This window comes from Candoia aspera, chromosome 4 (genome assembly GCF_035149785.1).
Source record: "Candoia aspera isolate rCanAsp1 chromosome 4, rCanAsp1.hap2, whole genome shotgun sequence".
In the NCBI taxonomy this organism is placed as follows: Eukaryota; Metazoa; Chordata; class Lepidosauria; order Squamata; family Boidae; genus Candoia; species Candoia aspera.
Window position 1 is genome coordinate 19,250,312 of NC_086156.1, and position 16,302 is coordinate 19,266,613.

A 16,302-nucleotide genomic window follows, 5' to 3' on the forward strand; every position below is an offset into this window, starting at 1 on the left:
AACAGAATTATCTGGGTACTTTGGGCTGTTATTCAGAGGCATACTGGAAAGTGTACAATGAAGTTCATAAAGCAGCATAAGAGAAACTAGAATGTAATTGTGGTTAAACACATGTATGCCTCGTTCAATATTTATCTTCCAACACAGATTTGGTGTAGTTGCTTGAATTATGGGTAGATACAGTGGTGGGCACCTGTCAGGATTTCAAAAGGTTCCTTACACCTTATATTTGTATATATCTGAGCAATATTTGCACAGGAAAAAATATTTCTGTATTTAAAAAATTAAAACAAAATAAGTTTAATATGTTTTACTCAGCACAAGTTCTTGAGTTGCCTGATGCTTGCATATGTATAACTACAGCTGTGTAATAAATTTGTTTAGCTGTCAAACAGTGTAGTTCAACCAGAAAGCATTAGCGTATAGTTCTTCACAAAGAGAAATTATTGATTGATTGATTGATTATATGCAATCAAATTGGTATTGTCTCCTAATGACGACATAAATAGACCTATTCCAGGATAATCTGGCCCCAAATCTGGCCCTTCAAGTCTTCCAACAGTGCACCCATTGCTACTGTTACCTTCTCCCGTGTTAGTTTCCTGATCTTCCTTGGCTTTCTCACCCCAGCCCTGCATTTGTTATCTATTGTTGTTTTTAAATCTGATTTTGTTCCTTTGACAATGCTGTGATTAGATCAGACAGCTCCATTGCACTGTAAATTGACTGCCATTCAGCCCTTCATAGCATGCTATTATTGTGTTTTATTCATTTCTAATATTTATACCCCGTGCCTTTCCTGTCAGTGACCATAATTCGGTTTCATCTCTCTCTCTCTCTCTCTCTCTCTGAATAAGTATAATTAAAATTAAAGACAGGTTAGTAGTCCTCCATTAGGGAAATAAAAAAGCAGCAGTCAGATAATCCTTAATATTTAAGAAGCAGGACCTGAAAGAAACCCTCTGAAACAGGCCATCAAGGGATGAACAAAAGTGAGAAGAGCAGGTGAGTTCCCCTCCAGAGGACGTTTGGGGTGCTAGGAAAGATCCACCTCCTGCACACCTTGCCAGGCTTTGGAGAGAGATTTCAATCTGGGCTCAGTGCTTGAAACCGGTCCCTTACGAAAAGCTCTGTGTCCTAATCCGAGGGATTATTACTTTTATTTTATAGAAAGCATTAGCCCATGAAGCAAAACTGGAAAAGAAGCAGAGAAAAATCCTGAAAGGGAAACCTGGGAAAGACGCAGCTGCCAAAGATGCAGCCACCAAAGTTGCAGCTCTTGAACCAGCCACCTCCAAAGACGCAGCCGCTGCCAAAGACGCAGCCACTGACAGAGACGCAGCCACCAAAGGGGATGGGACAGGTGAAATTTTGGATGAGGTACTGAGCTATTTTTCTAAGCTAAGACAACCCTGGGCCCCAAACCGCATGTGGGAATCTCCATTGTCATTGTCGTCTTCATCGTAACTTTTCTCAGTGACGTTGGTAGCAGGCGGGTGACAGGAACAGGGAGCAAGGAGTTTTCTGTTTTCCCTGGGGTTTTATCATGACAGGTGGCATGGTCCATGCAACATCTGCTGGCATCCCCCATGAGGCTCAAGCATAGCGCAAGCCTGCCTTTTGTGAGATTTTCACTGCCGCTGAAATGTTCTTGGGAAGGGCTAAGCAGAGAAACCAAAACATCATCACTGGTGACCATTTTTGTGGAATTACAATCTTGTGCTCACCTAGTTTTATTAAGCTAGTTTTGATGAAAAATGAAGATAAAGTTTCTGATATGTTATGCAACTATGTTTGTTTTGCTATTTCACTTTTCTGCATTTCCTTTAAGACTTAATAAGCATATTGGCTTGGAATTGTAGTCCCAGTACCCCTGGAGAGTGTCACATTGAGAAAACCACTCTAGAGGATATATGTGGTTTCCATCTTTTATCTGCACAAAAAAACTGAAATGTAGGATTAGGCTAAGATGCTGGGATGTGTTTGTATCAGTTTACTAAGCCATGACATGCAGGAACAACCACACGCTCAGTCTTCCCAGTAACCTTTCCCTCTTTCCCATTATGTCAACTAACAAACTGCTTTTCAGTACTGAAATAAGGCAGAATTTGAAATTGTTTTAGTCAGATACTGGTAACTATAACTTCTTACTCAGATATAACAGGTTAACTGAAGTTTTTCTGGATAATTACTGAGAACGAAGGAAGCAATGGGCAAAATAACAATGGAAAATATATTTAACTCAGTTGGAGATAATCTATCTATCCTCTCTCTCTCTCTCTCCTCCCCCCACACCAGGCCAGCAAATGAACAAAAATGTAAGCTCTCTTTAGTTAAAATCCAAAATGCTGACCACTGTACCACTAGACCAGAGTTTCTTAACCTTGGCAACTTTAAGATGTGTGGACTTCAACTCCCAGAATTCCCCCCAGCATGCTGGCTGGGGAATTCTGGGAGTTGAAGTTACACATCTTAAAGTTGCCAAGGCTGAGAAACCCTGCACTAGACTATCGGTAGAGCAGCTAATGACCTCCAGATTTGGACTAGAACTCTAATAAGCCCCAGCTAGCATGGCCAGAGATCAGAGACTGTGAAGGTTGGACGCAGTGGTGTCCACTGGGGAAACAGGGCATAATAACAAAAACAGCACTGCATTATGGAGATGCAAGTCCCATCCCTTTTATGAATGATAGTGCATGTACCTAGGATATGGTCAGAGTTTTTGTACTTTCAATGAAGGCAGCAAGATCCTGCAGATGCCCATACTTACTGCCATCTGTGGACACTAGGAACCCTACTCCTGAGCTTCACAAATGAATGCCTTTTTAAATAGCATCTAAACTAATCTGTTTTCATCATCCTTTTTGATCTAGAAATAACAGTAAGGGTTTGGGTTTTATGTAGATGAAGGTTTCTGAATAAACCTGTTGCACATACAACTTCCCAGGGCTTTTGTACAACCCGTAGCCTTCTTAGCTGCTGCTTATTTGGGGGAAATAAATTATAATTGCATTCAGTGGTTTTAAAGCTGTATATGATGGGTGGATTAGGGGCAGGCAACTTATGAAGGAGGGTTTTTTTTAAAGAAAACTATGTTTCTAACTCTGATTCTTCAAACACAAATTTTTGTATATCAAGAACTTCACTTTTGAGAACTTGACTTTTGTAGAACTTGACTTGATTCTTCTTTCTCTGTTCTCCACCCTCCTACTGATGAATGTGCAGAAGGTGACAACAAGGAATGGGACATTATTAGATGTAACTTCCTCATTGCCTACTGTTAGGCAGGCTTTAAAAATCTTTGAGCATATATTTTAAAGGCTTAATATCTTTAATATATTTTTTTTGGTTATTTAATTAATTCACATAGCCACCCCCTCACATACGTGCTTCTGTTCTCTTCATCCGTGTAAGAGAATGAGTATATGACTATATACTGTATAACAGTAAAATAAGTTCAGAAGCTGCAACTGATACAGAAGGCAGCAGCCAGATTGTTGGCAGGTGGATCCATTGGAAAATAACACCTATGCTTTGGTCACTGCTCTGGTTGCCAGTAGGCTTCTAGGCTCAATTTAAAATATTGATTATTACCTATAAAGCTATCTATGGCACAGTGCTGGCCATGTTATTCAAAACGAGTCTGCCTGTCTTGTTAAATTATCAAGACAGGCCCTGCTTAGGGTGCTACCTGCACATTAAATGAAGGAGGTTTGGATGAGAAGATAGGCCTTTTCAGTTTTGGTCCCAATTCTATGGAATATCTGTCCCTGGGGATACATTTTTATGTATGTTAATATATACTAAAAATCTTTGAATAAATAAATGAACATTTCTATCTCTGCCCAACTGTTACAATTCTGTGTTCAGTATTTCCTATACATTTATAATTAATGCATGGCTCTTTTGCGTTTGTATGTCTGTGTTGCAAATTATATTTGAAAAGACAACGGCAGCTGAGAGAAAAGCATTATGTGATGAAATAAAGAGGCTTAAGAAAGCTGAACAACAAGCAAGATTGCATATAGAGAGGTACGTGCACAAGGATGTGTTGTGTGCATAAGACAATCCTATATTTAGAAAACATATACATTTTCCCCTTTTTTTCAGACTTAATCGGGAATTGCATCAGTTGAATCAATCTTGGGAAATGAAGTTTGACATTCTAAAGAAAAGGTATTGCATTACTAATAATATCCATTTGATTGTATTAACACATTAATGCTAAGCCTTGGGTATTTTTAAGTATGCTTCGTTGAGCAAGTCACTGTGGTCTGTTTCACTCATAACACTCATAATATTAAACCATAAACTGTAGTTTACAAAGTACAACACTCACACATAATGATGACAAAACCCAGCAATCACATGAAGGTTTAGTGGAATGTATGAACCCAGTCATCTTGCAAATACAAAAAAACATGCTTTACTTGGCCAATTCCTGGTTTCTTTCTCATCTGTTTTTGGAACTCCCTTCATTTGCAGCTCTTCTTTGGACAGTGAGTTGGGTAAAATGCATACTCAACCAGCATTAGTCCAGAATCCTGTAAGCAAACTATTCATCCGTTTGTGCATTATATAAACTACAGTAGGAATCAGTAGGCCAACAATAGACTATGATTTCAAAGTGCAGTTTATCCCTCATTGAGATACTGAAGAAGGAAAGCTAAAAGAAATTTGCCTGGGGAGTTAAACAGAAAAAAGAGAAGAGCAATCAGAGAAGTTGCTTATTCTGAGGAATTGTGTGTTGGGCGTCAAGTATGAAAAACTCATTTCCTGAATAGCTGATAATTGCAAGGATTATATCTTGGGAGCTGCTGATTGTCCACTTAGGAGCTGCTGATGACTTCTTCCTGTTGAGTAAGCAGAGACTAGAAGAGGAATATTAGGCACCCTGGCTCTAAGGAAGGGCTAACTAAATGAGCAAACAGGGAGACCTATCAGGAGTTTACCTAGGGGTTTTGGTGGTTGGGGAATGTCCCTTGCAAACCTACCCTCGGTTAGGAGTTTATACTTGGACAAACATGAGACCTTGAGCAAGGAATAAGAAGAAATCAAAGTATTTCTATTAGTTTTGTTCTAAGAAGACAAAGTAAAAATGCAAAGACAGAAATCTGCAGTTGTGACCTGCGCTGCTTACAGTAAGTTTTCTTTCTTGCCTGAAAACAACTGAATAATCAAACAAACCTGGAATATATTGCAGCAAATGCAAGCTTACAGCAGTCCTTGAAGCAAACGTCACAGTACTGGAGCATATTTAAGTTGATGAAAAAAGAGAAGAATTCATTACTTCCAAGAAAGGAGGCTCTGCAACAGAAATGAATAGTGGATGACAGAGCAAGAAGAAGACACAAAAGAGGAAATGCAGTGAATGAGAGTAATAGCTAGATGCAAGAGAAATAGACTTCATCTATACACTCTTCTTGCTCTGGCACTGAGGTAGCCTACTAACCATTGCTGAGGACATGTCCTCACTACAGAAATTGTATCTTGGTGCCAACCCTGCTGCCGAGGCAGCTAAAGCTGGATCAGAGTAATCCAGACTGATGGGGAAGTGATAATTGTATTCATTTGGAATACAAATGTCTGTGTGAACATTCTGATTAGCCTGTGGGAGATCAGAAACCTGAGTAGCTACAATTGGTCTACTTCAGGACCACCCTGTCCCATCCAGCCCTGGGTCTGTGCCTCTGTAGCCATTTCTGCCTTGGCTGCAAAGAGAAAAAGAGACTCCATGACAATCAACATTTTTCCCCTTAGGCTCAGGTAGGAATAGCAGTCCCCTTGAACCTATTCCAAAAGGTTGCTATTGCTGCTTGGTTATAATCCTCTCCAGCCAGCCTCTGTGCTTGTTGAAGAAGAGAAAGACTTAGGGATGCTTGGATCCTTCAGCCTCCCTCCTCCTCTCCATTCTAGGCACCTACCTTTACCTCTGGGCTTCCCCCACAGCAATTCCTAACAGCCATAGCCTCCACCATCATTTGGGGACAGCAAGTGGGGCAAGAAGAACACTGTGGGGTGCAGTAGTTTTTGAAGTGGTTTGTATTCCTCCCATCTTGAGGATGGAAAGAAAGCATATTGCTGGGGATAAGGCAAAATGCTAACAGGTAACAAAGGAAAGAAAGTTACTCAACTCCAATTTTGTTTTAAACTTTTCAGACCAAAAAAACCCCTATGTGTTCAACCAGGAAATTGCAAGGGGCAGGATTAAAGTTTGAGATTGATAGAAACATGGTCTGGGAATATCTCTTCACATTGAGTTTAAATGTCCAGGACAAGTGAATTGCATCCTAGGTCCTAAAGGAACTAGCTGACAGTCCAGCTAGACCTTTATATACTGTTGTTGAGTACATCCCTGAGAACTGTTGAAGTGCCAAAGAATTGGAGGACAGCAAATGTCACTACCTTCAAAAATGGGAAAAGGAAGACTCAGCAAACAACAAACGAGTCTGTAAGGCAAAGGGTATTTTGTAAAAATATGTAATATATGTAAAAATAGCCTACGGTGGTATGTGTCCAATTTGTTATGATTTAGTCTAGAATTCAAAGATTTCTGCTTGTTAAAGCAACAGAAAACAACTGTTTTTGAAACCGTGGAGATTTGCAGAAAATTTGCATTGGGGCATTGGGTGGAGGGGTGCGCTGCTTTAAATAAAAACATAATTCCTATTGGCCACCTAAACATGTTTTGACAAACTTCAGTAAATCTTTCAATTTTAACCCTGTTCTGTAAAAATGAAGCTGCAAAGGGGCAATCATTTAATTCATTTAAAAACTGAATTTGTTTCCATTTATTTCTAGTCTTCATGCTATTAAGAATGAGATGTTTCTTAGACAATCACTGCGGCAATCAGTGAAATTCAGACGCCCATTACTAGCTGAGAGGGTATGTATAGCAGGTACCCATGTAGTTTAATTTTTTCTTCTTTAGATCTAAAAGCCTGTGATATTTTGAAAGTTAGAGCAGAGAAGAGACCTGTTTTCTGATCTATGTGGCACTTCTGATACTAGACATGAGGCCTAGTTTTGGGGCACTGAATATGACCTTTTATCTGAGGTTTTCTTGGTTTTCTGGTATATCTCTGTATGTCATAACACTTTAATGTCCAGCATGGACATAACACTGTCTCTTGCAAATTGTGGCCCATCTGTGTGAATTAGGAACCAACCTCAAGATCACGCAATGTATTTTGTCCTTCTGACTTGGAGAATAAACATTCTCTTTCATTTCTGTTTTGCTGGCAATCGTTCTTAATACAAATACCAGTGCTAACAATGGTCCCTTCATAAATTTGCATTTGAAACCTTTCTATAACTTCATTTTCTAGTAATGATTTTAAAAACACTGGGATAGAGCATTAACTGGGGCATGAGTCTCCATTGGCCACTGAACCACTTGAATTGTATTTTGTGTTGCAGAAACCTTCTCCTATACACATCCAGAAGCGGAATCAGAATCCTCCACACAAACGCCGTTGGATTTCAAGTACTTTGTATATGCCGTATTCAGCCTTGGTGTGTAATTTCACATACGGCTAATAAGCATGTTGCTTAGTGCTGCCAACCTTCCTGTCACTCAGGAAGATCGCTAGCATGCTCAAAAGTTATGGTGCTTTCAAAGTATTGTGAACACACAATCCAGGCACCCACAGGTACTTGCTGCTTTTGTCAGAATGAGGAAAGCAGCATCATGGCATCATGATGCAAGCTCTGCCCCTTTTGTACGTGCATGTGGTGTCACAATGCACATGCAAAGTGGGCAGGGCCTGCATCATGATGCCACAATGCTGCTTTTGTCATTCTGTCCCTCCTTGTCCCCCCAGGGGGTGTTGCTGATACAACCCCTGTTTGCCGATACAGTTCCCAAGTGAGAAATAGGTGCTCAATCGAGTTTCATATCTTCAGTATAATCTTGCTATTTGGTTGTGAAGATATATGACAGGCCGAAGGTGAGGATCATGTAAGCCGACATTCTGAACCTGGTGCTGTTTGTTGGTTTGTTTGTTTGAACAATTTATATTGCTGCCCATCTCACAGCAGTGCCTCTGGGTGGTGTACAAAGATTGAAACAATCGTAACTATTGTGCAAAATTCAGAAGAACAGAGCACAACACTAAGGAGAAATAACTAACCATCAACCATTGTTGGGTCCCAATTTTACAAGGAAGAGGAACCCCCCAAAATGGGAAAGCAAAGTAGGTGAGGGCTACAGGGTGGGAGATCCCAGGGGTCTGGTTTGTTGGCAGCTTTTCAGCAGAGCTAAGCAGGTACATGTTGATGTATCTGGGGCTATTTCTCTTGTTAGGCAAAACTGCCCTTTTTGGGAGCAGCAGCAGCAGCAAAGCTGGGGAAATTCATTGTTAAGGAGGTGGGATGTTGGAGAATCCCTGATTGAGGATGGAAGGCTGGGGTTTCTCTTTGTTGCAATTCCCTTGTACAAGCTACCCTTGGGCTACTGTGAGTGGTGAGCAAGGGTTCCCCTCTATTCTTTGGTTTAGATGGGGTTGCAGGGGGCTTTGTCTAGTGGGGCAGGGATAGTCAACTTTGGTCTGATAGGATTGAGCAAAGAGAGGAGCTGGGTTTGAACCTGCAGCCTCCATGTTGTTTGATACATCTATTTTCTCCACCACAACAGTGCAAACTCATGACACCCCAATTAAACAATACTGTAACTCGCAAAGCTAAACCACATACCAAATGGGCCAGGCAGTTTGGGTTGCCAAACTGCCTGGCCCAAAAGCCTGAAGAACAGCGAGGTCTTCAGAGCCTTACAAAAGGCTAACAGGGTAGGGGCCATCTGCATCTCTGGGCAGATGCTGTTCCACAGGGTGGACCCAGCCACAGAAGAGTCATGACTCCAAGGTCCAACAAGATGGCATTGTTTGATGGAGAGGACCCGGAGCATGCCCTCTCTGCTAGACCTGTGGGGCAGGCAGTCCTGCAAATGGTCCCAGGCATAACCACGAAGTCCCTCTGGAACCTAATAAGGTCCATCAGGTGACTGAGGGGGGTGGGCGGGCGCTGTTTGAGTAGGCCCTGCCCCCTTGTGGGTGAAGCCCCAGAGCAGTCCAGAATCAACAGGAAGGATCTGTCAATGGCAAGGGACGGACGGTAACGCCTCCCAACTCCAGATCACATCACCACTGCTCTGAGAAGGAAAAAAAAAAGACAGGTCTAATGTGTGGCCTCCACTGTGAGGTGGGCCAGAGATAACTTGGGTCAGGTCCTTGGTTGCCATGCTGGCTATGACTTCCCAGATGCCTTTGAGTCCGTGCCCAGGGATGGCAGATTAAGTCCCCCAGGACTGTAAGCCTGGGGAACTCAACCTCAACCACCAACCCAGCCTTAGATTCTAGCAGATTGTTTAGATCTGTTAGCTGTGTTTTCTCCTGCTGCTGAATCTTATTCCAGATGAGTCACCATACCTACATGGCTGCTGTAAGGAATACTCCTGGCCCTCGCAATGTCCTGTGAAAGCAAGTACTAGAAAGGGAAATAGCTAGCATTCCACTAAATCTGTGCTTTGTGAATGGTCATGCTCCCTTTGACATCCATTTCACGAATTAGCAAGCCTCTCTTCGGCCTCCAGTTTGGAAAACTACCTGCAACGTGGTCTCAACATTCCAGTTTTGCCCAACAGCCCTAAAAGGCTGAGTACTCCTGCTTTGTGTTAGCATTGCTTATTTATGAATGACTGGATTCCCCCATTGTCCTAAGCCACGGGTTGTTTAATTGTGGTTCATTAAACAAACTGCAATTGGCTGGGTAATAAATCATGCTTTGCAAATCTTAGTGGCTGGATTCACTCAACACACTAAGCCAGAACCCAACAAACCACATTATGGCTGTGTTCAAGATGAATTAACTTGGTCGGGATGTTTAAAATATATATTAAAGTTGCAGTTTCTAGAAGTATATTTTCTCTGTTCCACTAAATCGTTTATTTTGTTCAAAATTTCTATACTTTATAAATTCTCAGATTTTGTGACATGTATTAATGTTACCATATTAATCAACAATATGTATGCACAGATTCTGTTTAAAGTTTCTTATAGGTCAATTGTACAAGTCTTTTTAATAACAAAATATTTAATTTCAGCCAGAGATAACTACTGAGATAGATATTGACACCAATGAAGAAGATGAGAACGATGCTAATATTCCAGTTACAGCTTCAGTTCCCAGTGCTGTTAAAGGCGGTAAGTAATGTCTTCTAATTACACGTAGCATAAACTATCTTGGTTACTTTTAAACCTTACCATTTTCTGTTTAGTTTCTTGCTAATTTTAATGTAGATGCCTTATCTTAAACAACAGAATTCTGGGCATATTTTTTTTATTTCAGATACCATCAGAAGCAGATAATCTTAAAATAAAGTTTACCTGTTTCTGATGGTATCTGAAATAAATAACAGAATTCTGGGCATATTTTTCTTGAAAAATAGACACATTTCTGTGTTGCTGTTTGTAGTACAACCCAGCCATGTACACTTGTTCAGCCAAGTGTACATGCCTGTCCCAAGTCCGGACAAATGGGGAGGGTTAAGGAAAGACCTAGCAACCTACCTTGTAAAAAAATTTGCCAAGAAAATTCCATGTTTGTAGTACACAAATCTGGCTACAAGAGCTAGCAATACTCTGCCAGTTTGTGTGTGTGTGTGTGTGCATGTGTGTAAAATAAACAGTTAAGGTTGCAATCCTCTCCATGTTGAGGGAGGGGAAATAAGTTTCATTGCAGACATATTGGCCTATTTCTGAGTAGGCACCACAGGAAGGGCTGCCAACAGTGAACATTCTGCACAGATTGTGTTAGCAGCTAATCCTGTTTGCAAACTTCCAAAAGTTTAATAAATCTCATGTCTTTTTTACTAGGACTGTGCAACAATTCAGATTCAAAAGGCGAAATAGGATTCAGAGCATAAGTGGGCACAAACACATGGCACCTGTTGGGAACACCTTAAACCAAACACATCTTTTCCTGGGCTTGCATGGTAGCTGCTTTAAGATGTTCCTGACAGGTGCTGCATGTGTGCCTGCACATGCTCAGACTACATTTTGCCCTTCAAATCCAAATTGCTGCTGTTTGCTATGCATTTAACAGAATCAGCCAAGACATTCTATAAGGCAGAACAGCAATCAATATATTTCTCCCTGCTCTAAGCCAAGTGTAAAATACTCAATCCCAGCAAAGTTATTTTGTTATCTGAAGAAATTCTTATAGATGAAATTACTATGCCTTTGTATTACTAAAAATACTGCAGACCCTAAACCAGATGACATGTTCTTAGTCTTGGCTTGTAAACCTTGGTCTCCCATCCAAAGTACTAATCAAATCTGACCCCGCTTAGCTTCTCAGCCCAGGAAAAATCAGCCAGAATAAAGTATTTGGTCCACATAGGCTGTATTTTAATAGGCAAATTGTATGAATATTTACTTCAGAGTAAGTCCCGTTAGGAATATGTGGAGCAGCTATTAATCAGATTAAAAACTTTTACCCATCTGATCCAGTATTATCTGCTCTGACTAGCAGTAGGACACCTTTTACATCATCTGATGCCTTTAACTAGAGAGATCAGGAGATTAATCTGGTACCTTCTGAATGCCAAGCATATGCTTGATCAGGAAGCTATATGACCCATCCCTTCTACATATTTACTTAGGAGTAAGGCATATGTAGGTTCGTACAATAAGCTAAGCCATAATGTGAGTTGATTGGTTTTGATTTAATATGTTGTATGAACCAACTATTGTGGTTTACAAATCATTGTTATGTTTTAAAGTGTTGTGAACCCATCCAACTGTGGTTTATTGAATAAAATAAACCACTATGGAACATCCCCCCCCTCTGAAGTAAGGTTAGCTCCATCCCTGTTATCATTCCGGAAGTCCCTGAAGACCTGGTTATGTCACGAGGCCTGGGAGGCTCCCAGGAAACCAGAGATGTTCTTAGATGGCTCCATTGTGGTTGAACTTTTTACTCATTCCATGTGGTTTGTATATTTTAAATTTTTATAGTGTTTTTTTTTTCATTTTTAATAATAACTTTTTATATTTTTATGATTGTTTTTATATATTTGTTGTTTTATCGATTGTTGTATACCACACTTCTTATGAGTTGGGCAATAACCATATAAATGTGATTGATTGATTGATGGATGGATGGATGGATAGATAGATAGATAGATAGATAGATAGATAGATAGATAGATAGATAAATAAAAGCATGGTTTTAAAATAATGGTTTAACACAACATGTGAGAACTATCGTTGATAAATATGCTTAGTCCTAGACAATTATGTATAGTATAGTAGCTACTCAGGCAAGATCAACTGGCTCATCATCATTTTCTGTCTTTCTTTGGGGAGCTTTATTATCTCTTCTCAATCAGTGATAAAGTAGATAGTGGACAGCATCCAAGCCTTCTCCTATGTGAAAGAAAATCCCATGTTTACTTTTACAAACTCAAGAAGACTTTTCTCACAGTCTGGTAGCCAGGCATTATTTGCTCTTTGCTATCTTTAGAGACAGTCTTAATGAGTAAGAAAGACACGAATCCCCAAGATAAAACTGCCAAGGAATACCAACTTTTTGCATAGTTTGTCAAAAAGAGAAAGCTTAAACAGAACTATCTGATGCACAGAAGCAGCTCAAGTTATTCTGATAGATCGGATTGTTTGTTTCTATTTCAAATGACTTTGTCAACTCAAGCAAGATAAGAGGAAGATCAGATTTACAGTAAAAGCCAGGGGAAGTTGGAATAAATTTAAAATCTGTATCTCATTCATTATTGTAATGTCTTTGAAGCATAAAATTTAGGTCTGCCTTTATATCATGTAATATTTGATCTTCTGTTCAGGTCAGTGAAAAGTTTCATCAAAATAAAAATTTCAAAATTGTGGAGTGGGGAAAATTAACCTATCATCTTGCCATAATTAAATACTTTTAAGTCTTGGGATTACCTATGGAAAGTTCATCATAAGTTATCATAACACTTTCCCATTGCAACCGAGAGAACAAGTTGACTTGATTTGTGAACTATAATAATTGTGAATTATCAACTAATATTGTTGATAATTGTTGAGGAAGATCAGTCTTCCTCAACTCAGTACCCTTCAGATTGTTGAATTTCAGATCCATAATCCCCTGATAAAATGGCCAGAAGATAAGACTGGTTTATCTTCCAAACATAGAATATAAGACTATGAACCTACTATTCATTTGTCAAGTATATACTGCTCTTTTGATCAAAGAAAACAGTATGACCCTGAATACTAGTTGCTTTGGAGCCACAGTGAGAAAGGGATATTACCTTCTGCTTTTTCTGTCTGGATGAAGTTCTAACTTTCTGAAACAGGATGCTGGATTTAATAGTCATGTGGTCTGATCAAGTGAGGCTCTTGAGTTTTGATGCTTTTGCTTCAAACTTTGATAGTGGGCTAGACTGTTTTAAACTTCAGAAAACAAGAAGTAGGAATAAATTAACTTTTTTTTTCAATGGACATTGATAAGAAATCTCTCAGGGATCTGGGTCTGGTGCTTTTCTACTTGTTCATGAATTATATTGACTATAAGCAGTTCAGTTTAAATAAGTGCAAAACAACCCCCATAACTTCACCTCTAAAGTTATGAGATCTAAACTGTAGCTAAAGGAAAAAAATCTTGGGTCAGAGAGGATAGTTCAATGAAGATGTTGAATTGGTGGGCAGCAGCTATGGAAAGGGCAAATTCCATGCTAGGATCATTATGAAAGGAATTGAGAATAATATTACCAACATTATAATGCCTTCATGCAAATACATAATATTTTCTGCATCTGGAATACCATGTACATTTCTGATCGGCATGCTTGAAAAAGGGCATAATAGAGCTGAAAAAGTGCAGAAAAAGGCAAAACAACTAAGGATCTTAAGTACCTTCCTTAGAAAAAGAGACTAGAACATATGGGATTGTTTTAGTTTAGAAAAAAGAAGATCAAGGTGTATCAACTAATGCAGGTCATGGAAAAAATAGGCACATGAAGTTTTCCTCCTTTTCTCAAAGTGAAAGGGCCAGGAATCATCCAAGGGGGAGGAGATTTAGAACAGGCAAAAGAAAGTTCATCTTCAATTAATCTGTGGAGTTTATTACCGCTGAACTGAGTGATGGCTATTCACCTGGAAGACTTTAAAAGTTCTTTATGGAGGACAGGTCACTCAGGGTCCATTAGTCTTGAGGACTGAATGATACTTCTGAGTTGGAAGAAGAATGGCTCCAAATTCAAATTGGAAAAGAACAATGGCCAGAGAAGAATATAATTCTATCTCCTGCTTGTGAACATCTCAGAGCTACAGTATGTGGTTGGCCGCTATGAGAAGCATTTAAACCGGCTGGGGAATTCTGGGAGTTGAAGTCTACACATCTTAAAGTTGCCAAGGTTGAGAAACACTGGTTTAAACCCTCTTAAACCTGAAAAATGCACAAAAAAGTACTACATTTTTGGTCTCACCACTTTGGGGGGTTCTGGGGGTCACAAAAGGCTGCAAGCCAACCCAGAGCCCCAATCTTGCTTTCTGCATTGCTGTCCATATCAGTTCAACATCTGCTAAGAAAACACGTCCAGCAGTGAGTCCAAAAATATTGGCAAAAGTTTTTCTAAAGTCATTAAGAACAGCAATTGAACTTGTTGTTGTTACAAATGTATATGCTACCCAATCCCAAATGCCTAGAGGTCCTGCATGCCATTTGGGTCTAAACCAATTTTAATTTAATTTAATTTAATTTTTTTATATATACGTATATATCAGTGATACACCCACTGGCTAGTTAGTTTATTTTTAAAAGTCAAAACCTTTCAATTGTTAAAGGATCTAATTAAATCAGCTGAACTTCAAAGAGTATACAACTTCTGCCCTATCATGACAGTACTGTTGCAATAAAATAATTTATAGAGCTTTGGTTTCTGATTTTCTCTTTCTAAAAGAGCACATTTATTATGTAAACTTGTCTTTTTCTTCCAGTGAAAAGACATAGGAATGTCAGATCCTTAGAACTGGGGTGACAGTATCTTATTGAAACATTATGGTGATAACTTTATCAGCAGTGTGTGACATAGGGCGGCACCAGACCATAACATGTGCCTTTGTCATAGGTGTCTACAAACATTTCAGATAAATTGCTTGTCTGTTTTGAAAGAAAGCCGATGTCTCCTTACCTCTCTCATCTACTTCTTTCTTGAATTTAACTTTTTAATGTACAATTTTTGAATTTGAAACTGAAGAGCCAGCTCGAAAGACAAAACTCAGATGCAACATTACTAGTGACACTTTAAATGGAATTTTTCATTCAGACTTTGACATTAAACTAGAAAGGCCTTTTGGCTGTGACCATACAAGCATAATAAATTGTGTATGTTTGTGATACTGAATGAATCTTGCCCATATGCTGCACTGCAAGGCTACATGAATGAAGCATTTACCAAATCAGGCCCACCACATTAAACAGAAAAACAATCTTTATTCATGGTAACTTATCAGTTTCAATTAATCAACCTTAACAATGGAAATTCTGATGTGCTCAAGCAACTTGAAAGCAATAGGTCATCTCCAGGGCAGCCATGTTGTGTCTTTGTGTCCATGGCTTCAAACAAAGCAACATCTCCCATGAATGTCCATATTCAATTCCATATTGCCTGCGTAGCTGTTTTTAAGCACTGAAGCTCACCACACTTGCTAATCTATCCACCTTTTCAAAGATGTGTACAGGGTTTGCTTGCAGTTTTGTCGTTCCCAGATGTAATTGTTTTCTAGTATTTTGGAGCTCTGTTAAGATCAAACAAAGGAAAAGACATTTCCATTGGATGGCCATCCTTTCAGTTGCTCTGCTGCTATGTGAATAAGCATTGTGAGAGCCATTCCAGTGGAATTGAAAGGGGGTAACCATTGGTTTGATTTGGTTACACGGTTTCGTAAAGCGCTCCCTCCCACTGCCTTAGGGTCTGTGAAAGGTCCGTGACCCGTTTAGAACTGCCAAGTGAAATGTCATGTTGCCCCTCCCAGATGGGAGTATCTGCATTCATTTGATCCGTATAAAAAATGATTGGGGATGGGAAGATCAGTGCTTTTGAATTGCAATTTATAGCAGTTTACAAAAATGCACATTGTTGGAAAAGAAAACATGGAAGTGTTTCTTTCTAAATTGCATTACCTGTGAAATGTCATTAGTCTTTTTAGGATATTCGCATCCAATTTTTACTATGAAACCTGAGAGAGGCTTGAAGAAAAGAAAGTAACTTTTTTCATTGTGTTAACTCTTATTCCCTTGTTG

The 16,302-nt window shown here is 39.5% G+C and overlaps 1 protein-coding gene across 1 annotated transcript in view; it reads left to right on the top strand.

Moving 5' to 3' along the window:
* The window catches only part of C4H10orf67 (chromosome 4 C10orf67 homolog), a 46,791-nt gene that overhangs the window by 20,939 nt on the left and 9,550 nt on the right, over positions 1 to 16,302 (top strand). Inside the window, exons 10-15 of the mRNA XM_063302016.1 lie at positions 1,171 to 1,380; positions 3,947 to 4,032; positions 4,111 to 4,176; positions 6,802 to 6,886; positions 7,420 to 7,515; positions 10,100 to 10,199. Of these exons, the coding sequence (XP_063158086.1) occupies positions 1,171 to 1,380; positions 3,947 to 4,032; positions 4,111 to 4,176; positions 6,802 to 6,886; positions 7,420 to 7,515; positions 10,100 to 10,199 (643 nt within the window). The remainder of the gene's footprint in view (positions 1 to 1,170; positions 1,381 to 3,946; positions 4,033 to 4,110; positions 4,177 to 6,801; positions 6,887 to 7,419; positions 7,516 to 10,099; positions 10,200 to 16,302) is intronic.